At 41.5% G+C, this 16,539-nt stretch overlaps 1 protein-coding gene across 1 annotated transcript in view; it reads left to right on the forward strand.

Moving 5' to 3' along the window:
* Positions 1-13,084: 13,084 nt before the first annotated feature.
* The window catches only part of enpp2l (ectonucleotide pyrophosphatase/phosphodiesterase 2-like), a 31,863-nt gene continuing 28,408 nt past the window's right edge, over positions 13,085-16,539 (forward strand). Inside the window, exons 1-4 of the mRNA XM_021572043.3 lie at positions 13,085-13,736; positions 15,115-15,220; positions 15,695-15,850; positions 16,257-16,382. Of these exons, the coding sequence (XP_021427718.1) occupies positions 13,719-13,736; positions 15,115-15,220; positions 15,695-15,850; positions 16,257-16,382 (406 nt within the window). The 5' untranslated portion in view covers positions 13,085-13,718. The remainder of the gene's footprint in view (positions 13,737-15,114; positions 15,221-15,694; positions 15,851-16,256; positions 16,383-16,539) is intronic.

Below are 16,539 nucleotides of genomic sequence, written 5' to 3' on the forward strand. Positions count from 1 at the left end.
CATAGTGGGAAAACAGGCTACCTAAGTATGGTTCTCAATCAGAGACAATGATCGACAGCTGCCTCTGATTGGGAACCATACCAGGCCAAACACAGAAATACAAAACCTAGAACAAAAACATAGAATGCCCACCCCAACTCACGCCCTGACCAAACTAAAACAAAGACATAAAAAAGGAACTAAGGTCAGGACGTGACACAAACACACACGCACACACACATTCTCTGTCATGGTACATGGATGAGAGACATGGTCAGTGGGAAGGTTCAACAACATCCATATCAACAATGACTATATCGACAAACAAACTGATGATAATGGCCTAATGATAATGGCCTTCTGTGAGATAAATCAAGAACATTCCTAGCTGTTGACAGCATCAGGTATTTGCCTCTACAAATATAATATTCAATGTATTTACCCAATTACAGTTGAAGTCAGAAGTTTACATACACTTAGGTTGGAGTCATTAAAACTTGTTTTTCAATCACTCCACAAATTTCTTGTTAACGAACTATAGTGTTGGTAAGTTGGTTAGGACATCTACTTTGTGCATGACACAAGTAATTTTTACAACAATTGTTTACAGACAGATTATTTCACTTATAATTTACTGTATCACAATTACAGTGGGTCAGATGTTTACATACACTAAGTTGACTGTACCTCTAAACAGATTGGAAAATTCCAGAAAATTATGTAATGGCTTTAGAAGCTTCTGATAGGCTAACTGACATCATTTGAGTCAATTGGAGGTGTGGAGATTCGCTCTGTCTCCTAGAGATGAACGTACTTTGGTGCTAAAAGTGCAAATCAATCCCAGAACAACAGCAAAGGAACTTGTGAAGATGCTGGAGGAAACATGTACAAAAGTATCTATATCCACAGTAAAACAAGTTCTATATCGACATAACCTGAAAGGCCGCTCAGCAAGGAAGAAGCCACTGCTCCAAAACCACCATAAAAAAAGCCAGAATACAGTTTGCAACTGCACATGGGGACAAAGATCGTACTTTTTGGAGCAATGTCCTCTGGTCTGATGAAACAAAAATAGAACTCTTTGGCCATAATGACCATCATTATGTTTGGAGGAAAAAGGGGGAGGCTTGCAAGCCGCAGAACACCATCCCAACTGTGAAGCACGGGGATGGCAGCATCATGTTGTCGGGGTGCTTTGGTGCAGGAGAGACTGGAGCACTTCACAAAATAGATGGCATCATGAGGCAGGAAAATTATGTGGATATATTGAAGCAACATCTCAAGACATCAGTTTGACCCATTTGCGACCAAGTTAAAGCTTGGTCGCAAATGGGTCTTACAAATGGACAATGACTCCAAGCATACTTCCAAAGTTGTGGCAAAATGGCTTAAGGACAACAAAGTCAAGGTATTGGAGTGGCCATCACAAAGCCCTGACCTCAATCCTATAGAACATTTGTGGGCAGAACTGAAAAGGCATGTGCGAGCGAGGAGGCCTACCAACCTGACTCAGTTACAACAGCTCTGTCAGGAGGAATGGACCAAAATTCACCCAACTTATTGTGGGAAGCTTGTGGACGGCTACCTGAACCGTTTGACCCAAGTTAATAAACAATTTCAAGGCAATGCTACCAAATACTAATTAAATGTATGTAAACTTCTGACCCACTGGAAATGTGTTGAAAGAAAGAAATAAAATAAAGTGTATTGTATCATTTCAATGACAAACCACGATGATCATCAAACCAAGATATCCATTGACCACACACCAACACTGAGTGCATCATGATCAGTAGTATAACATGATGACCTCTATTCTGTGGCTCCTTTGCTCCTTTAAAATGTCAAACTTGATTTGCCTTAAAGAAAAATGCACCAGCCCCTATAAGAAAATGTCCATCGTTATAATCCACATAATAATTCACATTTTCTGTTGCTGCAGGATTATTTTCCTGCTGTAGCAAATGGGCTCAAATTCAGATCCTACGTCTGTAGACTTAGAGCTCCATTCAATAAATCCCAAATGTAGCACTAAGCTCTTTCCCCGTATGTCCCCAAATAAAACAACACAATGTTCCTGGATATTATATTACTATTAGTAACAGTTAGGCTCTGCACAAAGGTAGATGCCTCCGGATTTCCGAAAACGTAGTGTGTGTGTGTAACTGTGCACACACTCTGCTTAAGTGATAATGCCCTAGAAGACGGTGTTTGGAGAGTATATATATATATCCTCCAAACACTGGCTTTGAGGGGATTATCACTTTTATTTTGATGAATTTATTCATAATATTTCATCCTTCCACAAGATATAGTCCTGACACAAGTCTTGGGTTGCTTCCCAAGCCGGTCGGTCGTTCATTCTATCGATTCAGTTGATTCTATCTTTCTGTTCTGTATCTATGGACGCGACACAGTTGTTAATTCTAAATGTTCCATTGCCATACTGGCGGGCAATGTTCTTATCCTTTGCTTACTAGCTAGCCAGCTACGGCTAATTTACAGTCACTTCAAACAGTATAGCTGGAAAGGCCGCAAACTAGCTGCACTTCGTTTGTTTGACCTTTTTTCAATTGACATTTCTTTGTATATAACCATAAAAATTATGCCAGCTGATTCATGACTGGCTGAGACACAACTGGCTGAGAAATGCTGCCTGTCCGTCTGTCTCGTCCTGACTCCCGGCACGTTCATTACTACGGGACACTAGAGATCGATTTTAAATATTGAAACAATGTTGCAAATGTCAGAGAGATAGATAGCAAGGTTTATACAAATCTCTGCTGTTGAACACTAAATGTTAGTCTAAAAGAAGCGTGAGATAATGTTCAAGTTTATAAATTGCCTGGCTGGGCTGATGAGACAGTGGATTGCGCAGTCAGATGGAACAGAGTAAATAGACATTTTAATGTTGTAGATTTAGACGGCGGTAACTTTTGGAATAGACACCGGCTGGAATATGCTTTCAACTAATCAGCATTCAGGATTAGAACCACCCGTTGTATAATAGTAAATACACTTGCTATGGCAGGTTTGACTGAATTCACACTGTACAGTACAGTACGTACCATACTGTGTGTCCCAACTTCCTTCATGTACTATACTGTCGGTGTCCCAACTTCCTTCAAGACATGTCTCTGTCTGTCCCCAGGTCAAGATGACCATAAAAGCCTGCACTGAACAGTGACAAAAACATAGAAGATAAGCTCAGTTTACAGAGCTGCAAGATGACCATACAGACAACATGACAGTATTACAACATCTGTACACCACATCTGTCATTGGCTTCATCAATAAGTGAATCGATGACGTTGCCCCCACAGTGACCGTACGTACATACCCCACCCAGAAATCATGGATTACAGGCAGCATCCGCACTGAGCTAAAGGCTAGAGCTGCCGCTTTAAAAGAGCGGGACTCTAACCCGGAAGCTTATAAGACATCCCGCTATGCCCTCCGATGAACCATCAAACAGGCAAAGCGTCAATACAGGACTAAGATCAAGTCGTACAACACCGGCTCTGATGCTCGTCAAATGTGGCAGGGCCTGCAAACCATTACAGACTACAAAGGGAAGCACAGCCGAGAGCTGCCCAGTGACACGAGCCTACCGGATGAGTTAAACTACTTCTATGCTAGCTTCGAGGCAAATAACACTGAAACACGCATGGGAGCACCAGCTGTACAGAAAGACTGTGTGATCACTCTCTCCGCAGCCGATGTGAGTAAGTCCTTTAGACAGGTCAACATTCACAAGGCCGCAGGACCAGACGGATTATCAGGACGTATGCTGTGAGCATGCGCTGACCAACTAGCAAGTGTCTTCACTGACATTTTCAACCTCTCCCTGTACGGGTCTGGAATACCAACATATTTTAAGCTGACCACCATAGTGCCTGTGCCCAAGAACACTAAGGTAACCTGCCTAAATGACTACCGACATGTAGCACTCACTTCTGTAGCCATGAAGTGCTTTGAAAGGCCAGTCATGGCTCACATCAACACCATCATCCCAGAAACCCTAGACCCACTCCAATATGCATACCGCCCCAACATATCCACAGATGATGCAGTCTCTTTTGCACTCCACACTGCCCTTTCCCACCTGGACAAAAGGAACACCTATGTGAGAATGCTATTCATTGACTACAGCTCAGCATTCAACACCATAGTGCCCTCAAAGCTCATCAATAAGCTAATGTCCCTGGGACAAAACACCTCCCTCTGCAACTGGATCCTGGACTTCCTGACGGGCCGCCCCCAGGTGGTAAGGTTAGGTAACAACACATCCGCCATGCTGTTCTTCATCACAGGGGCCCCTCAGGGGTGCGTGCTCAGCCCCCTCCTGTACTCCTTGTTCACTCATGACTGCACGGCCAGGCACGACTCCAACACCATCATTAAATTCGCTGATGACACAACAGTGGTAGGCCTGATCACCGACAACAATGAGACAGCCTATAGGGAGGAGGTCAGAGACCTGGCCGTGTGGTGCCAGGACAACAACCTCTCCCTCAACGTGATCAAGACAAAGGAGATGATTGTGGACTACAGGAAAAAGAGGACCGAGCACGCCCCCATTCTCATTGACTGGGCTGCAATGGAGCAGGTTGAGCGCTTCAAGTTCCTTGGAGTCCACATCACCAACAAACTAACATGGTCCAAGCACACCATGACAATCGTGAAGCGGACACGACAAAACCTATTCCCCCTCAGGAGACTGAAAAGATTTGGCACGGGTCCTCAGATCCTCAAAACGTTCTACAGCTGCATCATCGAGAGCATGGTTGCATCACTGCCTGGTATAGCACCTGCTCGGCCTCCAAACGCAAAGCACTACAGAGGGTAGTGCGAAAGGCCCAGTAGATCACTGGGGCCAAGCTTCCTGCCATCCAGGACCTTTACACTAGGCAGTGTCAGAGAAAGGCCCTGAAAGTTGCCAAAGACTCCAGCCACCCTAGTCATAGTGCTCTCTCTGCTACCACACGGCAAGCGGTACCAGAGCGCCAAGTCTAGGTCCAAAAGGCTTCTTAACAGCTTCTACCCCCAAGCCATAAGACTCCTGAACATCTAATCAAATGGCTACCCAGACTATTCACATTGCCCCCCCCCCCCCCCCCCCCTCTCCACACCACTGCCACTCTCTGTTGTTGCATAGTAACTTTAATTAACTCAACCTACATGTACATACTACCTCAACTAACCGGTGCCCCCGCACATTGACTCTGTACCGGCACCCCCCTGTATATAGTCTCGCTATTGTTATTTCACTGCTGCTCTTTAAGTACTTGTTACTTTTATCTCTTATTCTTATTCTTATTCTCTTATTCTTATCTGTATTTTTAAAAACTGCACTGTCGGTTAGGGACTCGTAAGTAAGCATTTCACCTGTTGTATTCGGCGCATGTGACTAATACAATTTGATTTGATTTAATTTGACAACATGACTTACTGTTTATCAGCACGTGTCCTACATTGGAACCACAAATTCAGTTTATATTTGTCCTTGCTTTGTATCATGTGTAACAGAGTCCATCCCTGCTATAGGCCTACATGATAGCAATGGCAGGCGCACAGTGTCATTTCACAGTAATTTATACAGCGAGGCTTGTTTCAACAGTCAACACGTGCCACTTCTGTTTGTCTTATACATGGTTAATCATTTGCCATTTAAGGTCAGTTGACAGACAGTTGAAGGAATGACACAATTGTCAGGAGACAATGGTTGGTCAGTTGGAAGTGTGGTGTTTCGATCAGGTTTCAGTGTAGCGCTCGACAGTCCCAGGGTTGGTGACCACTGTTATGATGCTTTTGTATTATAGATAACATTGCCATCGTCTGGCCATAGACAGAGTAACAGTGATGCATTCAAAAAATGATTACCATTTTGTTGATCATAATCAGTGGAGGCTGGTTGGGGGAGCTACAGGAGGACGGGCTCATTGTAATGTCTGTAATGGGATAAATGGAACAGTATCAAACATATGAAACCACACGTTTGACTCTGTTCCATTTATGTCATTCCAGCCTTTACAATGAGCCTTTCCTCCCATAGCCGTTCCACCAGCCTCCCCTGATCATAATAAAGTGCTAATAATGCAATCATAGTTTGTAATTCTCTGCTAGAAACTTTTCAGTTTGATAACACTCTTTGAAGTTCAATATATTCTTTAGGCTTTTTATTGGGTTGTAAGAAAAAACAATGTCCTCTACTTTCGCAGACAGTCTCCATCCAAGATCTTTATACTAGTTCGGTGGGAATTATCGAGGACATCTACATTTTATTTATTTTTATTTCACCTTTATTTAACCAGGTAGGCTAGTTGAGAACAAGTTCTCATTTACAACTGCGACCTGGCCAAGATAAAGCATAGCAGTGTGAACAGACAACAACACAGAGTTACACATGAAGTAAACAATAAACAAGTCAATAACACAGTAGAAAAAAAGAAAAAAAGAGTCTATATACATTGTGTGCAAAAGGCATGAGGAGGTAGGCGAATAATTACAATTTTGCAGATTAACACTGGAGTGATAGATGGTCATGTGCAGGTAGAGATACTGGTGTGCAAAAGAGCAGAAAAGTAAATAAATAAAACAGTATGGGGATGAGGTAGGTCAATTGGGTGGGCTATTTACCGATGGACTATGTACAGCTGCAGCGATCGGTTAGCTGCTCAGATAGCAGATGTTTAAAGTTGGTGAGGGACAACAATGGACAAGTTAACTGACAAGCAGTCATGATCCAGCCATGTTTATATTTGTACAGTAACAGTGCTTTTTAACAAAGACTCCTATGACCGTAGTTTACTCAGAAGTAGAAATGATGTTACCACTATTCACAACCAGTACCACTATTCACCAGCAGAGAGAGTACGTTTCAGAATGAGGAGTTCAAGGGTCCCAGCGCAGATGGTAGAACATATGTTTCTGTACATTTATATCAGTGTCGGATTTAGACTTGTGAAATTGAGGACGATGGATGAAAATGATTTGGAAAAATACCTATTTTTAATCTAGCGGCCGACACTACAGCACCACGGTGCAACTTTGTTTGAAGCGGCAAACTGCAATTGCTACATCCATTTTTTGGACTTATTAATGAAGGATATGTTCCAATTGATTCATGAAGAATTTTACTTATAAATGCCTCATGAGTTTAGTTCAACTGTTTAGTTCAACTGCATCAGAACCCAAAATATAAGCTTGTTTAACTCCAATGTTTGTAAATAAAGTAAATGTAAACAGACACTGTTTAGCCTCAAACCATAGTTAACATGATACTTTTGATATCATGGATGGTCAGTCCTTGCATCCATAGCTAAGTCTATACATTTGAGAGTGGTTACATTTCTCTAGCCCCATCTCTCAGCCTTTTACTGAAACTGCGGCAGGGTGTTTCGCTAGATGCTATTACAGTTTTTCTCAATTGCTAAAACACTAAAACCCGTTGGCTGAACAAAGTTCTCAGTTGCCTGGACTCATTTAGCCAATTATGCAGTCTGTTGTCAATACCTTAAACCATTTCACATGGTAAAACACAATTTGCAGATCTCACTTAGACTTTTCAGCAAAACTCTAAACACATTCCACTTCATGATTGTGTCCCACTTGTTGTTGATTCTTCACAAAAAAATACAGTTTTATATCTTTATGTTTGAAGCCTGAAATGTGTCAAAAGGTCGCAAAGTTCAAGGGGGCCGAATACTTTCGCAAGGCACTGTAAATCTAAAGCTCTTTGGTCTTTCATAGGCTTATATCTACATTTCAATACAATGTTCTACAGTGAAAGTAATCTGCTGAGAGGGGTAACAAGTACACTGTAAACACCAATACAATGTTCCACAGTGAAAGTAATCTGCTGAGAGGGGTAACAAGTACACTGTCAACACCAATGCAATGTAGAAAGAGAAAATATTTATTAGGCCAAACATTACTGTTGTATAAAGTAGCATACAACAAAACCATAAACATATGTAAACCAAAAGTATATTCTTTAGAATACAGTAAAGAACACAATTGTGTGTGTGGGGTCCCGGGGGGGCAGTCCAGGAATTGGTAGGGGGGGGCAGTCACCAGTGCTAAGCTACGCTTCATCTCTTCTCCGGCCTGAGTCTGGCCACAATACTTCGTCCACATCACAAGATAAGTTTTCTCTTGCCAAACATCGAGGGAAGTATCTCCTAGCATGGCGTATCCGTCCTTGGACAGAGGCAACCTCTATGTCCCCACATGCGACCTCCATTGCCTGGAGAAGCGGCATGCGGGCATAGGGTTGGCGATCATACACTTTCCAGCGCCAGGCTGAGAAGAAGTCCTCTATGGGATTTAGAAAAGGTGAATATGGGTGGCAAACCAGTTTTGGACCAGAACAGCCCGGTGAAAACGAACATTGGCCCATAAAACCACAAATCTAGCAGGCTCCTGATCTGGATCAGGGACAAGCAATGTGTAAATTTCATCCAGAAAAGTGAGCATATGGCCGGTGTTGTACGGACCCAGTGTGGCATTGTGATGGAGGACCCTGTTTTGAGTGATGGCAGCACACATAGTTATATTACCCCCACGCTGTCCAGGGACATTGGTAGTTGCCCTCTGTCCTATTACATTTCTTCCGCGACGCCTGGTTTTGGTGAGGTTGAAGCCAACCTCATCCACATAAATCAATTAATGGTGAATTACATGGGCATCCAGCTCCAATACTCTCTGTAACAGACAAAAGGCTATACAGATGAGTAAATATGGTATGTCTGAAGTACTGGAAGTAGTGTTGCATACATACCTCTACAAAGTCATGTCGCATATTCTTGCCTCTGTCAGAGTTTCTCTCAAATGGCACCTTGTAAAGTTGTTTCATCGTCACTCGGTGCCGTTGGAGGATGCGTTGTATGGTGGACAGGCTCACAGCATTGATGTTGTTAAATATAGTGTTGTTATTCAAGATATGCTCTCTTATCTCTCGAATCCTAATTGCATTGTTGGCCAAAACCATATGTATAATTGCAGTCTCTTGTACATCTGTAAACAAGCGTCCTTGTCCTCCATGATGTCTTTGCCTTTCCACTCTGTACAGAATTCAAACACAGTGTGTGTTCAGCATAGGAACTGTAAACAATGTACAAAAAAATGTAGTACAGCATGATAACCAACCTCATTCATTCAATGCAGTGCAGTAAATGGATGGCTTAGAGTTACAAATGTTTATGCAATTCTATGCAGTCATACGTATTTTACAGTACATTACTGTAATGCTAACATAGTCATTAGATAGTTGCATACCTGTTCTCATTTCTGAATGTTTGAATTATGGGCGCCACTGTAAATCGACTCAAGTTGGGCTGGACTCTCAGTCCAGCCTCTCTCATGGTCAAACCGTGGTTGATCACATGATCAACAAGTGTTGCCCTAATCTCATCAGAGATGGCTCTCCTTCCTTCTATTCTTTGCCCTTGTCCTCTTCTTCCTCTTCCACTCCCTCATACTCTTCTTGCTCTCTGTCCATTGTTGGCATCCATTGTTCAAAACAGGTAATCTGACCTTTGACCTATTTATAGGCCTATACTACAGTAAAGCAGTGATTGGTTAGTGATCAGTTAAGCTATTAGTGTTTGCACATGTGAGGAGTGTGTGTGTGACCTGGTGAATAAGTGTAGCATTTTGATTGGTTGTGTTTGAAAAAGGAAAGCAAGTCACTTCCTGTTAGATTTTTGTGTTTTAGGTAGAGAATTGTGTGTAGTGTTTTGAAAAAAGTGTTATAATTGACAACTTCAAGTCAAAGGCTGATAAATAGCTTATGGTTTTGGATATTTGGTGTGTAGTTTTGCACTTTGAGTGAGAGGTTTCAAAAATCGTGTGACATTAATTTTTTTTGTGTGTAAGCAGTTGGAAAACACTGTAATAACTATAGAAAAAATGGACAGATGAAGACACATGGGTGCTGAATGCAGTAGAACAGAAGGGAACATTCACGACATATGTATCAAATTGTGTCTGCTTATTGCATTGCTGCAATCGTGTCATCAGCTGTTTATATTAACAGTTTAAACCAGTTAGGTTTCAAACTCTTTGGCTAAACAAACTAATTGGGATTTCAGGAATGTGTAAATTATAAAGCAATGGACCGTTTTTAAATACTGAATGGGAACCTGGAGGAGGACAGAAAAATGCCACCCTCACCTATAGGGTGTGCTGTTGAGACAACTGTAGACCATTGAAAAACAGTGTTTTCATCCAGATTTTGTATTTAGTATCTGGACATTATTATATTTATTCAGTACAGATTAATCTAAAATTATGTTTTTGTCTCATATTTTTTGAACTGTCAACTCTCACAATGCTCAAACTTGTGAATACTGGCTTGGCCTTAAAAATACTAGAAAGAAATTATATTCCCTGAACCAGCCTCAGCGTGCGGGACAAGTTCAAATATGTTTTTTTAGTTACATTGTATTGTTTGCACTAGGTCAGTGGTCCTACGTCAGTGGGCTGTGTGGGTGAAATTGAAGTCAACTCGCCACTACACACTATGAGCAATAAACAACATGAATAATCTGTCCGTAGGCTGTGGGATATGAGTATTATGAGGAATAATTCTATTGGTGTTCTGGATTTTGCATCACTGTTTATTTGGACGAATCATGCATGAGTGCACCTACCTGTCTGGCATCTTTAGAATTTTCAAAATGGAGGGATTCATTTGGGAAATAGACTGACATTTTAAGAGGTGAGGGTGTGTTGACTTGTCTGCTACCAGATAGGATATTTACAAACTTTGTCCAAAGTGCTGTAGTGTGCTCTTTCACTTTGCTCTCAACGAATGTCAGCATAAGCTTATTTGAGTATACTCTTGACCTCACTTCCCACAACCATATTACTGTCCATTTTATTCCTGGACAATTCTCAAAATGTTCAATTAATCTAGTGCGACAACAATGTTTCCTTTTAAGGTCTATCATAGTGGTTGACACATTTGACTGCACAAAGACCGAGGCAGGGTGGTTCCTGAGCAATGGTTACTGCACGAGGAGCAGTGACAAACTCACAAATTCATTATATTCTTCTTTGTCTAAGGTATTTTCTTTAACCATTTCAACTTGTGGTGTGCATCTGGAGTTTGATAAAACATGCAGGATTCTCTGGTCGAAATTCACAGGGTAACATAGTTAGAAACCATATCAAATAAGTGTCCTTATAGTAAAGTTTGTCAACCAGAACCTGAGGGGGAGAGGGACCGTGTCCAATCCAAGACAGGCTGTAATTTTTGTCCATAGAGAGAGAGGGGGGGGGTGAGAGAGAGAGGGAGAGAGAGAGGGGGTGAGAGAGAGAGAGGGGGGTGAGAGAAAGAGAGAGAGAGAGAGTATGATGGAGAGAGAGGGGGGAGAAAGAGAGAGAGAAAGGGAGAGAGAGAGAAGATATTTTTTTTTTAATGAATCTGGTCCCCAGGTGACATGGAAGTTGAAACCCTATCCGATCCAACTTCCTGTAGGATCAGGGATGTAAGCATAGCCCCAGGTAGCAGAGGTTCATTGCCCAATCAAATTGCTCAATGGCCATGCCAGGTAATCCACTCCAAAAGCAGAATAGCCGAATGAGACAGGGCAAGCTTTTAGTCTGTCATTCAACAGCTACCCATAACTACCTAAGCCTCCAACGACTGAACAAAACACCATTGTTTGATAAATATTTCATAACATCGGAGTACATTTTAGGAAGTGGATGACCTCAAGCAAAGTTTGTCCTGATTAGTTTCAAAACAGTAAAGCAGTGACAGAGAGCCTCCCTCCTGTAAAGGGCTTGACTACCAGAAAAAATATAGATTTCTGAGAATTGGTACCATTGGCGCCTTTATAATGCTGTGGAATAGAGCCCCTGCTAAATGAGTGGAATATAACATTGTGTACTGTACTGTATATCAGCATGCACTGAAGGATGCCCCTGTGGGCTGTTTGAACCCTCTATACTTCTAGCCTTGAGAGTAGCATTGAGTAACTGTTCCCTTTGCATTGTGACATCCCCTTTGACTCAATAAACAGAACAGAATGATTGGTAAACGAGACAGAATGGGGTGTATTTGTTGTAGTAAATGAAATTGAGGACTCTTACCTCAAATATGCATTGCCCCATTCAGTATCAAAATACTTTCATCTTTGCTTTTGGGCTTGATGAATTAAGAGCATAATCACACAGAAAATGACAAATGGCAAAAGGAGTGCTTTCCATGCATTTCCAAAACATATTTCAATAAAGTGTCAATTTCAAGTCAACCCCCTAGCACCACAAGTAGAGGTCAACAAGGGTACACATGCCATATCTGACATACAGTACAGGCCTATGATAAACATGGAATCACCCTGTGCACTCACCCTCCCATGCAAGGGTGTAGATATTGGGAAAGACAAACAGTAGACTGGGGGTCCTCCCCCGGAATCTTTGTTTATATTTTAAAATGCATTTCCTGCAATTCTACACAGTTTTCCCTGTGGCTGACATTTTTGCAGTTTTAAAGTAACTGTCCAGTGAAAATCGAACTTTTAAAAGTTAATATTATGTTAACGCATACCCAAATAATGTTGTTGACTCATCCTATACTCGTATTTGTGGCTACAGCATGAATTGTAGAGAAAAAAAAACACTTAAAAAAAAAACACCTCAAAATGCTTGGTATTTTTAAAAAATGCTGAGGAGGATAAACTGGCCAATCAGTGTTTAACTCGCATGAATATTTGTAATGACCGGTATGCGCCCACACAATTCCAACACAGAAAAGCTGCTTTTTAACATACTTAATTACAATATTTTGGAAGGAAAACTATTTAACTTATATTGTAATTAATTATAGGTCATATTTCATAGAAATCTGCTAACACTGGACACTTACTTTAAAGGTTGACTTTGAGCGTAAACTAAAAAATAATGGCTTTAAACTGTACAACTGATCAATACACAATCATACCAGGTAGTGCATGAAAGACTAAATAAAATTAATGATTAGATATTTAGCTACAGAAGTGCCATTTCTTACTGATCTCTGCAGCTTCCCCCCCCCCCCCCACCCCCCCTCCCTCCCCCCCAATGACATCAACACATACTGGAGGAGTTGCTGGTTAGCTTCAAGTGGCTAACTTAGCTAACGAACTAGCTATGCTGGCCGCAGCGCAGAATGACACAATGATGAACCACCAAAGAAACACCCCATTTCGGAGAATGTTTTTCTTGCCAAAAGTCGACCATTAAAGCCAATGAATATTTTTTAAATCAATTATTTCGGGACATTCTACCTTTTCTGAATATTGGGGGGGGGGGGGGGGGGCGGGGGGGGATTTCGCTATGGTCCCAAGGCCAACAGTTATTTTTGTGGTGTTTTCTATAATTATTTTCACAGCTGTTATTTCAACATAAACTGTAGTTGAGAAAGTGTTATAAAAACCCACCCCTTCTCTCTCTGAGCGTCTCTCTCTCTCCCTCGGTCATTGCGCGGGTCGTGCGTAGGAGTGAACCCACAGTTTAGTGCTGACTCTGGTTAACAGATCATCTGCCAGCAGCACCATTGTACCAGAGCGCAGCTGTCACCATTACTTAATCCGCATTGGTTTGCAGCAAAAAACAAATTGAGCAAGACAACTGAACAGCGCTGAACCCCAGCGCCCTGTCCATCGATTCAGAACGGTCAGGGTGGACTTTGCCCACCATTTTTTTTGACACTTTTGAAGAATGCACTAAGAGGATACGCTATTTGGAACATGTTACTCGGAAAATTGGTACGGTAAGATTGTTTCATAATTGTTGTATTCTGAAATGTAGTCATGAAATTCTTTGATTTCTTTTGGGCAACCTGACAAAATGCTGAATGCGTCCTTGCAACAGGCGTCCAGATCTTGCAAGCGAGCTATAATAAAACGTATGTAATGATTCATCCTGTGCATAATGCATTAACTACGAAAAATAAACAACAGATGAATAGCCAAATTGTCGGTAGGCTACATACAGTCTGTAAATAGTGGCACACGCACTTGTTTACCCGGGCAAGTAAGCATGCTAAATTGACTATTGATTAATATTTTGGATAGTCATGTAAGGCTCGGTTATGTTCTGCAACACATTATTTGACATTTTCTTAATTGATGCCAGCATTTATTTGAGAGTAAATGTTTCAACTGAAAATGAATAGGACTGACTATGTGTCAGATGTATCGTTTTAAGTGCAGCAGTTCAGATGAACTTGAATCAATAGCGATGCAATCAATGAGTGACAGGAATCGTCTGCTCAGACTGATTAGCTTATATAATGAATCACATTCATTTAAGTTTTCTCTTCGCTGACACAAATATCAGTATCTGCTAAGATTTTTGTTTTGGACAATTTCACATAAACCTGAGCATAAAAAATACACAGGGTGGTCTAATCAGGGATCAAATTACAAAGATTGTGAACATAAAGGGCTTGTTTGGACTATTTTAAACCATTGTCTATAACTTTCAAAAAGACAATAAACAGGGGGATCGTTTTCAAATAGCGATATTTGTGTATGAAATATTTTGCCGTGATAATCAAGTTATATATAAATTCAGCTTGTCTATCCTCCAATTGAAAAACAAACCTCTCTTCAAACTTCAAACCGTGGGCTGCTTATGGAATAACAAAAGGCAACCACTAGTTGTGATGATTTTAAAGGAGTACTTCAAGGGTAACAATATTATGTTCCTCTCTTCAATGACACTCTGGTTTGTTTGATCATATTTCAAGCTCAACACACACTAGTAATAACAGGATATTTGTCAATATGATGGTGCTATCATCAGACCTGAGTCAAAAATAGGCTATAGGTCAAATGCTTTCAACTACCCTATTTAAGAGCATTATTAGCTTTATTTTTTGGGACTATTCCATTGGTTCAATTGTACAGTGTAGGCTAAATCATGCTCAGCTTGAGTATTTGAATGTAGTTGACATCAACCAGTGTACACATATCTAAGTTGTCACAGTACCTACCTATAACTGGTATTTTTGTACCAGTAAAAAAGGATTTGGGGATTTGTTTGAATTCATCAGGTGGATTACCTAATGTTCTAGGCTTGACTCCTTGATTCTGATGTTGCGTGAACAGCTTCAGGGTGACGTCTATCTCTTATTCTCAGGCAGTTGTTCTCTTCGCACTCCTTGCGGGATCCAGTGTTAGTGTGGCATATGTCTTTCAAGCAAGTGGACCTGGAGAAGATGCGGGATCTCCGCCCCAAACCAAAAGTGAGACGTGGATCGATGTGTTGACGTTTGGCCTTTCCTGCTCTGACACAGTTGACTAATAATGGTTTTATTACGGTATAATAAAATAGAGAGTAATGGAACTGTTTTGTCCGTTCAAGGATGGAAACTGTTCATTGGCATCCCCACTGTACCTTTTCTTCCATATTGCACCATTTATCTGGAACAGTAGGCTAATAGACTTTCAGTGGTAACCCAATATTTAAGATTGACGTAACATTTCCTGCAGCCTGGTTGCCTTTAGCCGTGGTCATTTGTGTCGTCACGATGCCATAGCCTATTATGTATAGCACACACAAACTGTGTTTACCAGGCTACGTCTTCAGTACGCTGAAGTCTTTGCTAGCGAGTATGGTGTCCATATTAAGGACACATCCATGGACGTTGTGTCAATCACTTGTTGGTGTGTCGGTGTGTCTTGTTAGCGTGGATGCTAATTGTGTTCTATTGTCCCAGCTCTCTCAGACTCCCTGTGGGTTAGCTCCGCAGGATCATGTAAGGGCAGATGCTTTGAATTGGAGGAAGCTTTACCGCCAGGTTGCAGATGTGACAACTTGTGCAAAACCTACTACAGCTGCTGCTCAGATTTCGACGAGCACTGTTTAAAAACAGGTTTGTATACCCGCCATACAGAGTGCCTGGATTCAGCCCTTAGCCGTGATACGTATATTGGCAAAATACCACAAACCCCTGAGGTGCCTTATTTCTAATATAAACTGGTTACCAATGTAATTAGAGCAGTATAAATAAATGTTTTGCCATACCTGTGGTATACGGTCTGATTAACCACATCTTTCAGCCAATCAGCATTCAGGGCTCGAACCACCCAGTTATATTCCCCAGTATGCACAGAGTATAACCATCCACTACTGTTAAAAATAATGTACACCAAATTAAACAATGGCTCATATGGAATTTGCTATCTGATTTTGTGTGTGTGCATGAGTCATGACTATGGTTTTGTAGTAGCTAGTTGTTGATGCTGAATACAGACTCTTATGTCCCTTCCCTGGTGCAGCGGGGAGCTTTGAGTGCAGTGAAGATCGCTGTGGGGAGACGAGAAACGATGACCACGCTTGCCACTGCTCAGAAGACTGTCTGGCGAGAGGAGACTGCTGCACCAACTACAAAGCCCTCTGCAAAGGTACACACTGGAACTAAGGATGTATGAAAGGCTTTTAAAGAAAGTGAATTTAGGTCAGTTCATTCCGTATTGGAACCAAATGAAGGAAAAGTAGAGTGTGGGCTTTGGGTTCTTGTTGTGCATTTTCCCTTTGGACTGCCGAAGTGCATTAGTTTCA

This window comes from Oncorhynchus mykiss, chromosome 18, assembly GCF_057628025.1.
Source record: "Oncorhynchus mykiss isolate SJ-2025 chromosome 18, ASM5762802v1, whole genome shotgun sequence".
NCBI classification, from domain to species: Eukaryota; Metazoa; Chordata; class Actinopteri; order Salmoniformes; family Salmonidae; genus Oncorhynchus; species Oncorhynchus mykiss.